Here is a 14819-nt window from a genome sequence, read left to right as displayed (position 1 = left end):
GATCCCATTGTTTCAGTACTTCCTGCAGGTCTACAAATACAGGAGAATCATTTGTCGTGTTAGCAATGTTCATGATAATAGTGCCGAGGTCTCTGGGCCCCATGCTTCTGTCAGAGATGGTAGAGGCTGAGAAGCATGATGTGGGATTTTTAAAAAATGGCATGAAAATTATGGAATGTGGAAGATATTACAGGATGGAAAAATATCCCTGGGCGAATCCTTGCTATCCCACAAAACACTGAAAATGTCCTGAAAGGGATTGTGCCAGATGGCAGTGCATGGCACACTGCGATAACCCTACTCATGGTGCACCGTGCTTTATATCCATGCAAGCACTCCTGGTGAGTACGTACATTGCCGATGTAATCAGCTAAGTATGCACGTGCACAGGTGATGTACAAGCTTCATTGGCTGTGTTATGATGTAAATTGTGTGGACCAAAGTTTGTGGAGTAGACATGGTCTCCATTCTCCACCTCTTGGCTCACTGTGACCTGGATTACTCCTGACGCTATTTCTGCAACCTCTTTTTTTTCCCCCTCTCTTTTCTCTAGCTTCTTCTCTCGCTCCTATTTTTGACCATAATAAAAAATAGCTTTACAGCTTGAGAGCTTGAAAGTTGGCATGTTTCTAGTTCACAATGAGGAAGTCACTGGAAAAAACAAATGACTGAGCATTTTCACATGTACAATGTGACGTTTCTAAAGTTGTTGATGTTGCCATGGAGTCTGAACACCATCGGGGAGTTAGAGGGAGGATAGTCATGCCTCTTTTCTCTACACCTCTCCCCATCCCTTTCCATCACTCTCAACCTGAGACTCGCAGATTCTGTTCCCCTAATAAAACTTGCATCTTTGCATGCCATTGCTCAACCAACAGAGACAAGATGTGCTGCCTGTAAGTTTTCACACACAATTTTGTTATTTTGCCTGTTTCTTTTTTTGTTTTCCTGATGCCTTAAAGGAATGTGATCAAATAAAATATATATTTTTAATAAATTTACTAAAAACGGAAATTTAAAAATTCAGATTTCCCCCCCCCCCATTTATGCTGTTTGTTACACCATGATTTCACTTAGCTGCGATACTGAATGTAGACTATTCACTTCCCTTTGATAAGTCAGTTTGTGGTCAGGTTTCATTTGCATTTTGTCAGACTATTGCCTCATGTGCATCTTTAGCACAATGCAATGTTTGAGTTGCCAAAGCTACCATGGAATGTCTACCTAGCTTTTTTTTAAATATTTGTTTGTTTTTTAAATTGATTTTGTGTTTTATGGAAGTTTTGTTTTCAGAAACCCAAATTCTGGGCCAGATTTGGCCCAGAAAGCATCCCTTGGATTCACCTTTAAGTCTCATTTAGACAGCTACAAATCAGGAAATAGAGAAAAGCATTCAAGGATTTTATATCTCAGCTGTACTCTCACACGTGTGGATTAAAGTAGTGTTTAAAAGCATGAACACTTTCTTTTTTCCCCCCTGCTATGTAAAGTACTTATAACACTTAATGTGTAATATTGTGCAAAACTAAAGATACATACCGCATGAAACATACTTGTCAAACAGGTTGGAACAACATACTACAGATATACCATTGGGCAACAGATTGGTAATAAGGAAAAAAGGCTGGCATGTGTATGTGTTTTGTATGTAACAACTAAGACTGTAGAGACTATATAAGAATACTAGGTTAGTTGTTCATGGCAACTTATGTTGCTAAGCAGATGGGCTGCTGAATTTTCTCAGCTGGAATTATTTCAAGGTGTGTGCCTTCATTCTTGGATGAAAGTGATAACTGAGTACAGAGGTCACAAGTGCATGTATCACCATGTCCAGATCTGCCCCCCCCCCCCCGATGGGGGCACGCTCTTCTGGCTAGTTGCAGATGAAAGTGGGTAGTTTTTTGTTGCCATAGCTATTCAGATATCCAGTAGCAATAAGAATTTCCAAGACTGTGGACTGCTTTAAATTATCTTCAGACAGGTTCTCGGTAATGGAGTTTGTGTGTTTGTGTGTTTAAAAAAGGCTAGTTCTTCAAAGCTTCTTCCTACAAGCATTGCCTCAGTCTTGGATGGGTTCTATGCAAACTAGATACCTTTTAGTTTGTGCCAGCAGTATCTACACAGGGCATTAAGAGAACAACACTTTGGAGCACTTTGCAGTTCACATCACTGTAGTCCATACTGGAGTGGAGTGTAGACATAGCCTGAGACTGCTAACAAGGCTGCCATTTTTAATAATGGCTTTTATGCGTGCCTGCCTACCTAAGAACTAAGGCTGCCAAGCTGCCATTCAATAGTAATAACTTTTTGTAGGGTCCAATAGAACTGGTGACATAGTGAATACTGACCTATCTGGCCTCAAGATTCACTTAATAAGGAAGTACGGAACCATTCATATCCATTTAAAAAAAAAAAAAAAGTTCCCAAAGAAAAGAGGTGAATTTAGCTCATTACACCTTATCCTAAGGTAATTACCACCATACCATTTGGCTATATAAGAACTCCTTTAAGTGACCTATTTAAAAAGTAAAATCTTTCTAATTAAATTGACTGTTAAAATGATGTACTCTGACAATATAATTCTCAAACCCTTTCGTAGCTAATGCTGACCCCTCTGTTTTTGAGCCCATTTAAGAACAGCTAACAGGATTCAAACTAGAGCAACCTATTGAATAAATGTATCGGGCGCGTGGAGAAGCTTTTACTGGTAATGGTTGTTTTGCTTAGGTGACTATGGTTATAATGTGTTGGAAGTACATCTGGTACTTCATTGCTTATCAGTGTTTTTTCCCCTTTAGGCGATTTCCTAGAAACATGATTGCTTGCTCGTGTTGATCTCAGTTTGTGAAGACTCCTTCTCTGATAATGTCAAGTTCGGGCTACCCTCCTAACCAAGGAGCATTCAGCACAGAACAGAGTCGTTATCCTACTCACTCTGTCCAGTACACCTTCTCTAACCCTCGACATCAGCAGGTAAGGAGCAGATACCATGCAGATTACAGCCTGAACCTATCATTCGGGTATTTTGCTCATGCCAAATGTGTATTTTTACCTACTTAATCCTAGGCCATGGATGTTTTGAAAAACAATGAAATTTCAGAGTATTGAACCTAAATAAAACTGATGAGGGGAATTTACATACTTATGTTCTGTCTTCCTTTGATGGAATTTGGCCAGTGCACCAAGGTCAATACCTCTAATTAAACAAAATGTGGGATATGGTTTTAAATGTTTCTGGCCGTATTTTAATGCCTTATCTAAACGGTGTCCCTTCCAGCATTATATTGCTTCCTAACTCCATAACGAGGTATTGCGTCAAAGGGGTTTGAGTTTATCCTTCCTGCAGCACTGTAATTTGTGAAATCTGGTGAGATCCCAGCCCAAGGTGGTAAGACTGTTATGATGATATATTAGTAGTAGTCTACCAAAATATTAAAACCGTGCAGGCATCCTAAGTGAAATGTTCAGATTGTCAGTTATGTGCTACTTCCTATTTTCATTTCTGTAAATCCCCTCAAGAAAAATGTTATCTGTTTCAGTGTTTAGTTAGTTTGTCTTAGTGTGCAAAGTGAGTGGAGTAGCAATATATATTTGGCAAATAGAGAATCTTCTCTCTAAAATAAGGCAGTCTTTTTTGATTCTCACTTCCTCTGGTTTTATTTTTAATGTTGAAAACTCAAATGTAAATATGTGTAAACCAGAGTGGAATGACAGAGGAGACATTTTGACCACTGAGCAAAGCTGCTGCCAATTTTGGTTTGATAAATAGTTGGTCAAAAAAGTTTTTTTGCTGAAAATGTTAGATTTTATAAACTGCACACATCTTCTGTTTGTTGGCTTGGCTCTCTTGGGATTAAAATCAAGAAGATTTAAATGTCTTTTGAATATAGTACCATATATTGTGAAATTAATACAACTTTTCTATTTTTGTGGTGGGTTTTGTCCTAATTGGATCACACAATCCCCAAGGAACTCATTGAAAATCATTTTCTTTTTTTGGTCTTACTTTTAATCTAGTAATGCTTAATTACTAGACTAGGTGTAGCCAACATGGAAGAAAGGCTGGATTTCTGTGCAATGGAAACACTAATTTTTCAACAATGTGCAAAGATGATTTTTATATAATCTTTGACAAATCTAATAACGTTTTCTGAGTTAAAAAGTGACCTGTCAAATGCTGTGACAGAATGGTTCCTACAAGTGCCATAAGAGGTCAGTCTCAGGAAGGGAGGGAGTGTCTCTACTCTGGGGCCCAGGAGCTCTCCATGAGAGCTTACCATTGCCTAGCTCCTCCTCTTCCTTCCCTATAAGAACATTGAACTAGATCCCTGGGTATGCCAAAGCAATACTTAGTACACCTGGATGTGTGTGTGGGGAGTAATGTGGGTTTACAATACTACTTTCCCACTGATTTCCTCCACCACCACCCCCGATCATCGAGGGGTAGCAGGAGCCAAACTGGCCCTTGGGGCAAGTTATTCAACTTGGGGCAGCTCTCGCTTGTGTCCATGAATAGCGGTCTCCAAAGTGCTGTTCTGCTTGCTAGGATTACCAAGATGAATTGCACTCTGGCCTTGCCTTCACTCACCCCCAACCTGCCCTAGGATGTGCCCATGCTGGGTCGGCTGGGAAGGACTGGTGTAGGGCTCACTATATCAGGGTTCCCTTACACTAGGGAAATCCTCAGCTGCTGCCTTAATGTAGCTTAGAGTCCATGTTGCACCAACTGGAGTAATGCAAAGGGGACTCGAGGGATTGAAGATCTGTCCTCCTATGTGCTCTGTGTTCACTGGTGGGAAGCAGGATAAATTTCCTGGCTAATGAGCAGGTTGAGAGTTATTTTGCATGTTAAGAGTTAGTGTTCATTGTGTTTTAAAGAAAACGGAAATATATAAAAAGACCCATGTTAGAATAAATGTTGTTGCTTAGAGTAGTGTCTCCTAAACCTCCCTTTGATTGTAAACTCCATGGGTCGCATCTTTGCCTGTTCTGTATCATGCTGAATACAATGTCACATTTCAAAATATCTTGAGCTGCAAATGTAGAAAACTGATACCCTTGAGGCAAAAAAACATATTTCTGTGGTGTCGTTTGTGACTTGGGTCCATGAAGGTAAATTGAGGGGCTATTCTGTTGCATATTTCATGGTGTCATCATTGAATTTGGTTAAGAATTGCTAGTGACATGTCTTTAGAAGCAAACATTTACAATTGCTAAAACATTCAAAATATTACATTCCTATCTGTTGTTTTTTTTTTAAAACCTATTTGAAACCTTAAACTTTAGCTCTTACCAAAGGATCTTTCAAAATGGAGAATTTGTGTGGTAACTGGACAGTTTAAAGCCACTTGTATGTTGAGTTCTGATACTTCAGTGGATAGTATTCTGTACTCATGATATAGTATTGGGGATATAAAACTTTTTCTTTCCAATCATGTCTAAAATAATGGTTTTAAAAGTTGACTGGTCCTGAGAATATCTGTACTGCATCTTTGCAACTGTTCCCATGTGATTGTAGCAGCTAATCTCCCATGAACAACTGGAGCTAAATATTAATGTCCTACCATTTGCAAGTTGTTATTCCAAGCTTTCATATGGCACAGAGCTTTCATTTCTTATAATCTCTGAGTTTAAATCTGTGTCAAGCTTTGGTTAACAAAGCTCTTCTGGCACTTGTCCAGGACTGAGCATATTGAGTCTTGGACCTCAAACCTGGTCTAATTTAGTCACTGTACGTGTCTGCCAGTGTATAGATGCAATCATTTTTCCCTAGACAGGTCTGAATATATTCACTAGGAATGAGTATGTGAATTTCACTCTTATTTTCTTTATATTGCCCCCATTACCAGACCTCCTCTCTTTTGGGCTCCAAATTACTTTGCAATTCCTGTGACGACTGTGATAGTGGATTTTATGACTCTATTTCTCTAATCTATTTCTTTTGGCCATCCAAATAATGTCTAAAAGAAACTTGTCATTTTAAGACTTAGCTGTTAGCTTGAAGCAAGCTGAGAGAATCCGGTCTTGATTTGCAAGAATTATTCAGAAACCATGATTCCTTCATCTCCTGAGTACTTTGGCTCAGTGTCATAGCTTTTGAATTTTCATTCTTGCTTAAATGTCAGGACTATTTTTCATTTAGGAGTTTGCAGTTCCTGATTATCGTTCTTCTCATCTGGAAGTCAGTCAAGCAACTCAACTCTTGCAGCAGCAGCAGCAGCAGCAGCAGCAACTTCGTCGACGGCCTTCCTTACTTTCTGAATTTCACCCAGGCTCTGACAGGTAAGGGCATTCTGTTTTACTTTTAGATACAAGATAAATCTGTTATGAGTTGAACCAGACTTTATAAAAGGTATATATTCATAATTAAAAAGTCTGCTTCCACAGTTCTTGCTTAAGGACTTAGCTTTATTAAGCACAGGGTTCTCCATTAACTAACAGTATTGGTTTGTTTATGGTATTTGACAATATTTTAGATTTGCCTTGTTTAAATCCCATTGCACAACTCCCCAGCCCACTTGGCTTAAATAATATGTTTGTTTCCTAGATAGGAAGTGACACCTGTGCTTCACTTCCCCCCACCTCTCCCAACAACTTTCTTAGCAAGCAACTGAGAACCCTCGTGCATATCACAAACTAGTTCTTTAGAAATATTTTGGCCATAAGTGTGTAATGTTTGTTTCTTTGAGATACAGTGACAAGTGAAGTTATACAGCAAAATTAAAGAATCATCACAGTGTGAATATTATCCATCATGTTTCCTAGATTTCACTGGGATAAAATTCATACACTTGAATATTCAGCAGAGGGTATTTGTCTGTCTAGGTAAGTAAGAAGCAGCAGAGCTAGTTGGGTTGTTTAATTTGTCATAACAGTATAAAATACTTAAATGTGGTGCAAAAATGCAAGCAATTGGTGGTGATTTTTGGCAACAAAGCAATAAAACAATTTACATCACTTGACGTAGTTCAGAGTCAAATGTTCTTGCGACTCTTTTGCAAGTTTGTTTATTAAACCAGTCCTGCTTGTATGGTAAATAGATATGACTGCTGTTTTGGCTCCAGCAGATTAATATTGCAGTGCTATAGTTGACTGTTACTGTCATGAAAGCGGCTGTCTGTCTTTTTTTAAATTAAAAACGGTTTGCTTTATAGCAACTAAATATGCTTTGCACTGATGTAACTTAAGGCAGTAAATGTCAGCTAAATACTGATTAACGTTTATTAAATAATTGTATTTAACTGGATTTACAACTAAGAGGTATGTGGTGTGCTTTGAATACCAGACTTGAAAATAATTATAAAGATTAATTCAGCCACAGATCTGAATGAGATTTTAATTATCTGAATACATTTTAGATACTGGGAATGCCCAACTGTGTAGGGGAAAGTTAAGTATCGTGATTGTTTTACTCACTCATTGGTATAATCACATTCTGATGCACAGAGGTATGCATATGATACTCCTTGCAGTGAGGTGAAATTGTACTCCTGCCTTGCACTTACACTACTTCAGATGCAGTGTTGCTCATGGCTCACTCTGATCACAGATCAGAAGTGGTCTGTGCTGATCATTACTCTGGTGATATTTAGTGTGTAAAATAAATGAATAGCTCCCCGACTCTGGATGCTAAATTGGAATATTCCCAGAAATAATTCCCAAATACTGGGTCTGAGATTAACTAGTTGTCTTCATCTTGCAATTTACAAAGAAGACAGCTGGATTTGGTTTAGTGCCATCTAAGTACTAGAGTGCTTTGATAACCTACAGCAGGTAAAAGGACAAAAAACTGTTCTGAAATTGTGAAAAGCTCATTCACCAGTTTTGGCAAAATACAGGAAGCTACTGTCATCTCTTCTAATGAAATCTTCTAAGAAAGTGGTGAAGCATATGAGATATCTTATTGACATCCTGTGTAATTCACTGCAAAGAAGCTAGTGATGCTGCTATTTTGCTTTGGAAAAAAATGAGCAGGAAGAGTCACTAAATCACTTCCCAGCCCCCAACATAGATGGTAGAGCACTACTGACAAGTACTTGAACTTGAGAGTGTGATGTAGACCAAGTTCCAGATAGTTTTTATATGTATTTAAAATTTCTTCAGAAGAAAAAAATAATTGAACTACTGTGCTTTTGCATAATTCTGTGGAATGCAATACTAAACTTACTGATGTGAAGTCTTTTTGATGCTCTTTCTTGACCCAAACCTGTTTTCAGATATACTTGTAGTAATGGCATAAGTTTCGTGGTCTGCTGTGAAGTGATGAGCATTTAAATGATCTGTTTGTGGGCTTAAATGAACTTTTAGTCAAAATCCACTTTAAAAGTAAAAGCCAATTTTCTGCAATATACCACTTAAAAACTTTTGGCCTCCTCACTATTTAGAAAGAGTTTTGTGACACTCTTTCCTATAGTCTTGGAAATGGGATACAACAATTAAATTATGCACCATATAGAGTTTTTTGATAGATGTATATTTTTAATTTAATTGTTTTTACAATCTCTTTTGTTCCTTAGGCCTCAGGAAAGGAGAACTGGCTATGAGCAGCAATTTCACCCAGGTCCGTCACAGACTGATCATGATTCGTTGGAATCTAAGCGACCACGTCTTGAACAAGTTTCAGATTCCCACTTTCAGCGTGTTAGTACTGCTGTCCTGCCTTTAGTACATCCTCTACAGGAGGGATTGCGATCTGCAGATATTAAGAAGGTAAAGACAGTTTTTGTTGCAATATTGAAGGTGTGCCTTAATATGTTAGAAAATTGATTAGATGACTATTTTAAAGATTGTTGTGGCTGAAAATAGTATTACAATTTTTAAATTATCAAATTACACCATTTCTGTGATGAGCTATTTGAATATTGACTGCTCACTTTTTAGAAACCTGTTTTGTTCACAAGTATAGTTGCAAGTTATAGTAGTGTGCTCACTAGCTATGTGTTGGAGTAGTAAAAAAAAAATCAATCCCAGTAAGTTGCATAATCTGCTTGAAGGTTAATTGTTTCTAGTACAGAATGTTGGAACACTCAATTTATAGCTGCCACTTGAGTTTAATTTAAAAAAACATAACTTCAGCAATATTATATGTAGGTTTCTGTGGAAAAAGTATTAGTGTAGTGATCTCTGCTCCAGTCCTAAACTGCCAGCAGATGGTGACCGACAAAACAGCTGAAATGCCTTTCCCTTTGCAAATCTCCAAGACACTTCCTTGCATTTGGAAATATAATAGGCCTAGAATGCAGCCTATTTATTTAATTGAAAAGTGTTGCCCTTCTGTGACTTTGCTTGAAAGACTTTGAGAGGAAGAGTTGCCCAGTGATTGCTGGATTGGGGCTCATGACCCCTATGCTTTATTCCTGGCTTTGCCACTATTCTGCAATTCACTAAACCTCTCTTTACCTCTGTTTCCCCTCACACCATATGACATGTCTGCTTGGATTATAAGCTCGTTAAGTGAACGGTATCTAATGTGTTTGTGCACGTGGAGCCCCACTCTGGATTGGGTCTCTATACTCTACCATAAAGCAAATAATAAATAATGTAGACTTATTACTTTAACAACCTTAAGTTTTTGTTCCATCTTGCACAATGGAAATAGGTCTTTGCATTGATCCGGAATAACATGGTTCATAATAGGTAATGTACAAAGGGCTACCTTTCCCTGTATGAGTAAGAGTTCCCTTTTTGCAGAAAATATTGGGAGAAACCTGACAACAGGTATCTTAACTCCTTCATCTGACACTTTAACCATGTTAAGGAGAAGACAGTGTTCTCTGCTAGCTAGAGCAGACGTGGGCAAACTACGGCCCGCGGGCCACATCCAGTCCACGGGACTGTCCTGCCTGGCCCCTGAGCTCCCGGCCAGGGAGCCTAGTCCCCAGCCTCTCCCCTGCTGTCCTCCCTCTCCCGTAGCCACGCTGCCACGCAGGCCGCGCTCTGGCCCGCTGTTCCCGCTGGGCAGCGTGGGGAGTGCAGCTAGCTCTGGCTGGGTGTCGCGGCTGCGAGCTCCTGCTGCTGGTAAGGGGGCCGGGAGCTGGGGGGGTTGGGTAAGGGAGCGGGGGGTTCTGGGGGACACTCAGGGACGAGGAGGCCGTTGGATGGGGCAGAGGTTGGGGGGGCAGTCAGGGAATGGGGAACAGGGAGGGTTGGGAGTGGGAGTCCCGGGGGGCCTGTCAGGGGGCGGGGATGTGGATGGGGTCGGGAGGGCAGTCTGGGGACAGGGAACGGGGGGGGTTGGATAAGGGGGTGGGATCCTGGGGGGCAGTTAGGGGTGGGGGGGTACTGGGAGGGTGTGGTCAGGGGACGAGGAGCAGAGGGTGGTTGGATGGGGTGGAGTCCCAGGGGGCTGTCGGGGCGGGGGTGTGGATAGGGGTCAGGGCAGTCGGGGGACAGGGAGCCGGGGGGTTGGATAAGGGGGTGGGGGTCCTGGGGGGGTGTCAGGGGACAAGGAGCTGGATGGGTTGGGGGTTCTGAGGAGGGGGTAGTCAAGGGGCGGGAAGTGGGAGGGGTCTGATAGGGGGCGGGGGCCAGGCTGTATGGGGAGGCACAGCCTTCCCTACCCAGCCCTCCATACAGTTGCGCAACCCCGATGTGGCCCTCGGGCCAAAACGTTTGCCCACCCCTGAGCTAGAGCAAGGGATTGTAAATCAGGTGACTGGAGTTCTGTTTCTGACTGTGCCATCAAGGTTATGCAGCAAGTCACTTAGCCTCTTTGTACCTAAATTTTTCCCATCTGTCAAATGATGCAACCTACCTACAAGGTGTTAAGTTTTAATGAATGAGATGCTTTAATCCCTAGCTGAAAGGTACTATAAAGTATAAATTGGTGAAGAATTTCTCTAGATTGAGCATGAATTATAAACAATGGCCAAGATTTTAAAATGTGTGTGCCTAAAGTTAAGCCTGGTCTATACACTCAGATTGCACTAACTAAATCTGTTTCTAAGTCAGTCTAGTTAAATGTATGTAGTTCCCCTCTGTGGATGCTCTTAAGTCAGATAAAGATTGGATACATCTGTGGTAGAAACTTGAGTTAAGCTGGTGCAATTTCTGTGTGTAGAGACTAACCCCAGGTTTCCTAAATTTATACTTAAACTCTTAAACAAGTGGACTGAGTTTTGAATGGTGGCTTAAATGGAATATGCTAGGCGTTCAGCATTTTAGAAAATGAGGCAATTTATTTTTATTAGATGCCTAAGTATGGATTCAAAAGCTAATGGGTGGTACCCATTTTTAAACAAATTTTGGATAGTGTATTTTTGTACTGCCTTTAATTATTTACTGCGGCTTTTCATATTCTAAATACAGCACCTTTCTGTGAGCTTTAAGTAAAATCATGTTAACATGATACAGTATCTTAATATCTTGCTCTGTTGCATTGCAGAGATAAGCTCAAAGGGGCATTGGAGGAGCCAGTCAGATGTGTGCAATGTTATGTTTTAATTTAGTTATGAATAATTTTTATCCAAGTGGTGTACTGAAATGCACTGTCTCAATCTTATACACAGTTTAAGGTACCTTCAGGAAATATGGAGCTAAAACACTTAATTTGTTTCAGTGAGACTGGTTTGGATAAGGCATACATTTTCCAAGTTAGCCCTGGTCTATACTTGGGGGGGTTGACCTAAGATACGCAACTTCACCTACGCAAATAGCGTAGCTGAAGTCAGCGTATCTTAGGTCGACTTACCTGGCCGTGAGGACGGCAGCGAATCAACTGCTGCCGCTCCCCCGTCGACTCCGCTTTTGCGTCTCCTTGAGCTGGAGTTCCAGAGTTGACGGGGAGCATGTTCGGGGATCGATTTATCCGCGTCTAGATGAGATGTGATAAATCGATCCCCGATAGAGCAATCTCTACCCCACCGATCCGGCGGGTAGTGAAGACCTGCCCTTAGTCATCAGTGCATTCAAGAGTTCATCATGTTTATCTTTAAACATGTCTTCAGAGGTCTACTCTTTAACGTGAATGCCTGTGAAGAGTTGAAGATGGCCCTAATGGGGCCCTATACTTGTAAATGTAAATAGAAACTAAATTTTTTAAGATTGTGATCTTTTTGTTAATTCCAGGGCTGTATGAAGTAAAAATGATAGGAAAAACTGAGTACTTTTAGAAACTTAAATTTAACTTCAGAATTATCAGTGTTAAAATGATTCTAGGCAGTAGTGTAAGTGGCTGAAAGCTTTGGTCAATTTTATCTTAATTTATAATTGGGCAACATTATTAAGATTTGAGACTACATCTGGAGATTGTAACATAACTAATTTATCTGTCTTTAAGTATTATGTAAGAAAATATGATCAAATTGTTCCTTGTTTATTTAAGGAACCAGCTTTTGGAGGCAAGCATGAAGGGCCATCTTCTCCAATCTCTGGTCAGCCCTGTGGAGAGGACCAGAATGCATCACCTTCAAAACTGTCAAAGGAAGAGTTGATACAGAGCATGGATCGTGTAGATCGAGAAATTGCAAAAGTGGAACAGCAGATCCTTAAACTGAAGAAAAAGCAAGTAAGTCAACTACAGAGAACACCATAACCAGTGCTATTTTTGTTTTCAGTTGGCAGAGCACAGTATTAAAGTGTTCGCAAAAATAAATAAACCAAATTGCTTAATTACAATTTAAGAGTCAAAGTGCTTGTTCTGTAAGCAATGTGTGCTACATAAACTTCTAAATGAGTTGGATGTAATAATCTAGTTCAGAGGTTCCCAAGCTTTTCTTACTGTATACCCCCTTCCAGATCTAACAGCTGCCCACGTACCCACTTCCAGATTTACCAGTTGCCTGCATACCCCTACCCTTCTCATCACTGATACTTTTTCTTCTTAACACTATCTGTCTTTAGCCATCTGTCCATATTTCACTGTTATGTACATATATAGTGATAGTGTGACATACAACTGAAAAAAAACCCTCACTAATTTCTGAGCTCAGTTAGACTGGACAGTTGCTTGGCAACTGAACCTGCTTTGTATGATGATTGGAGGTGAGGGCTGTGTACATCAGCATCTCTATGTTCTCATTGTTACATCTTGAAGTAAATTAACTACCATATTTTATATAACAAATTCCCACAGAGTTTTAAAGTTTCATCTGAGTAGCCTATTATGAAAATGCAATAAATAAAATCCACCATTACGTAATTTCTCCATGTACCCCCCCAGAGATATCTCGTGTACCACAGTTTGGGAACTCCTGATCTACTTCATAAATGCTGGCAGTTTTTCCAAGAATCTTGTTTATATATTAAAAAAAAAAAAAATCTAGAGATGTTAAGAGTAAAACTACTTAGAAAAACATTGGTAACATTAAATTTTAAGATCTTGAATTCATTAATCTTAAGTGATTTTTTTTAAATCTTACTTTTTTTTAGTAAAGCAATATATTTAATGCAGGATTGACTTTTGTAACTATTCTGCTGTAAATTTGCTTAGATCAATAGCTATATAGCAAAAGAGCAACAACTTCAAACTAAATGCTGCATTATGGTCTTGAAACATGTAATCAGTCTTATGAGTTCTTATTCCAGCTTGTTAGACCTTAGATTAGAACAGCAAAAGAGAACTTGACTGGCTCTCTTACAATATTTACTGACACATTAGCACTTGTGATTTGCCTCTGTCACTTCCTTGGGTACAAAATCAGTGACTGGTCATGCAGATTTCTGAGAGAGAGAGAGAGATTTATTTTAAAATAGGACCATTAATTGAACCCCTGACTTAAAACTAAAAAAAAAATTGTACTCTAAGTTCTGAGCTACTTTAAATGAACTGTAAAGTTAGGACTTGATCCTGTTCTCTGTACGTGGTATTTTATAAAATCGTAAAAGCTAATTTCTTACACAACGCGATAACACAGCAAATCATGTATAAGGGGGTAGACATAGCCATTACATTGGAGGTGTATGTTTTTCTTTATTGTATATTTCTGGCTTGCAGGAGGGAAGGATATTTACAGCACAAAGATGAAACTGACATTGATTCATATATAAAGGAATGTTTTGGTGAGAGAGGCAAATCACAAGAGGTTAATTGCTGTGAAAAACAAATATTGTATATATTTGTTTGATGTTACTATAACCTTTTAAACTTCTGTGTGTGTGTTCAGTAACTTATTTCTGCCATGAAGTATCGTGAATTGTTAGAATAATGATGACAGGAGTTACTTCAAATAAGGAGTTCAAAAGCATATCAGCAACCAGGATTTTAAGTATATTATTTTAATATACTATCAAACTTTTTTGGGGAGTGTTGCCTGAGACAATTGGTGTTCCTTGGCTTTAATATTTTGGTTGAAAGTTAAATATTTTTATTAATAAACTACAACACAGCACTGTGCTTTTAATTGAATCAGACCTGTTTCAGTTTGACAGATGTGGGTGCGCCTCAAAAAGGTTTAGTTTACAAATATTAGTGCAAAAATACTGTCTTGTTGCCACTTCTATCGGCACTAAACCCTGTTCATTCATACCTTGCAAATTAAATGAAGAAATGACAGGCACAGCAAACTGTTGATCAGATGCATATTTTATCTCTGGTGACTAATTACTGGTTAGGGTAACGTGGTGCGGATGGCTGATTTTCTTTCTCTCGTCGCTTAGCAACAACTCGAAGAAGAAGCTGCTAAACCTCCAGAGCCAGAGAGGCCTGTCTCCCCTCCTCCAGTGGAACAGAAACACCGCAGTATTGTCCAAATTATTTATGATGAAAATCGGGTAAGCTTGCTTCTTAGATTTGGTTGGCTGAGCATGATTATATATAATCTTACACATTGTGCTACATTCCTCATTGTGCGCTGATTCAGTCTTTTAAATATGCTGCAATC

At 39.4% G+C, this 14819-nt stretch overlaps 1 protein-coding gene across 1 annotated transcript in view; it reads left to right on the top strand.

Moving 5' to 3' along the window:
- NCOR1 (nuclear receptor corepressor 1) overlaps positions 1–14819 on the top strand; it is a 104474-nt gene that overhangs the window by 18363 nt on the left and 71292 nt on the right. The window contains exons 2-7 of the mRNA XM_065418425.1: positions 2799–2973; positions 6143–6282; positions 6766–6825; positions 8517–8709; positions 12323–12505; positions 14596–14709. Of these exons, the coding sequence (XP_065274497.1) occupies positions 2866–2973; positions 6143–6282; positions 6766–6825; positions 8517–8709; positions 12323–12505; positions 14596–14709 (798 nt within the window). The 5' untranslated portion in view covers positions 2799–2865. The remainder of the gene's footprint in view (positions 1–2798; positions 2974–6142; positions 6283–6765; positions 6826–8516; positions 8710–12322; positions 12506–14595; positions 14710–14819) is intronic.

The sequence above is a fragment of the Emys orbicularis genome, chromosome 17 (assembly GCF_028017835.1).
Source record: "Emys orbicularis isolate rEmyOrb1 chromosome 17, rEmyOrb1.hap1, whole genome shotgun sequence".
Taxonomy (NCBI): domain Eukaryota; kingdom Metazoa; phylum Chordata; order Testudines; family Emydidae; genus Emys; species Emys orbicularis.
The sequence above is the reverse complement of the archived record's forward strand: the minus strand, read 5'-3'. Positions and strand labels throughout refer to the sequence as shown.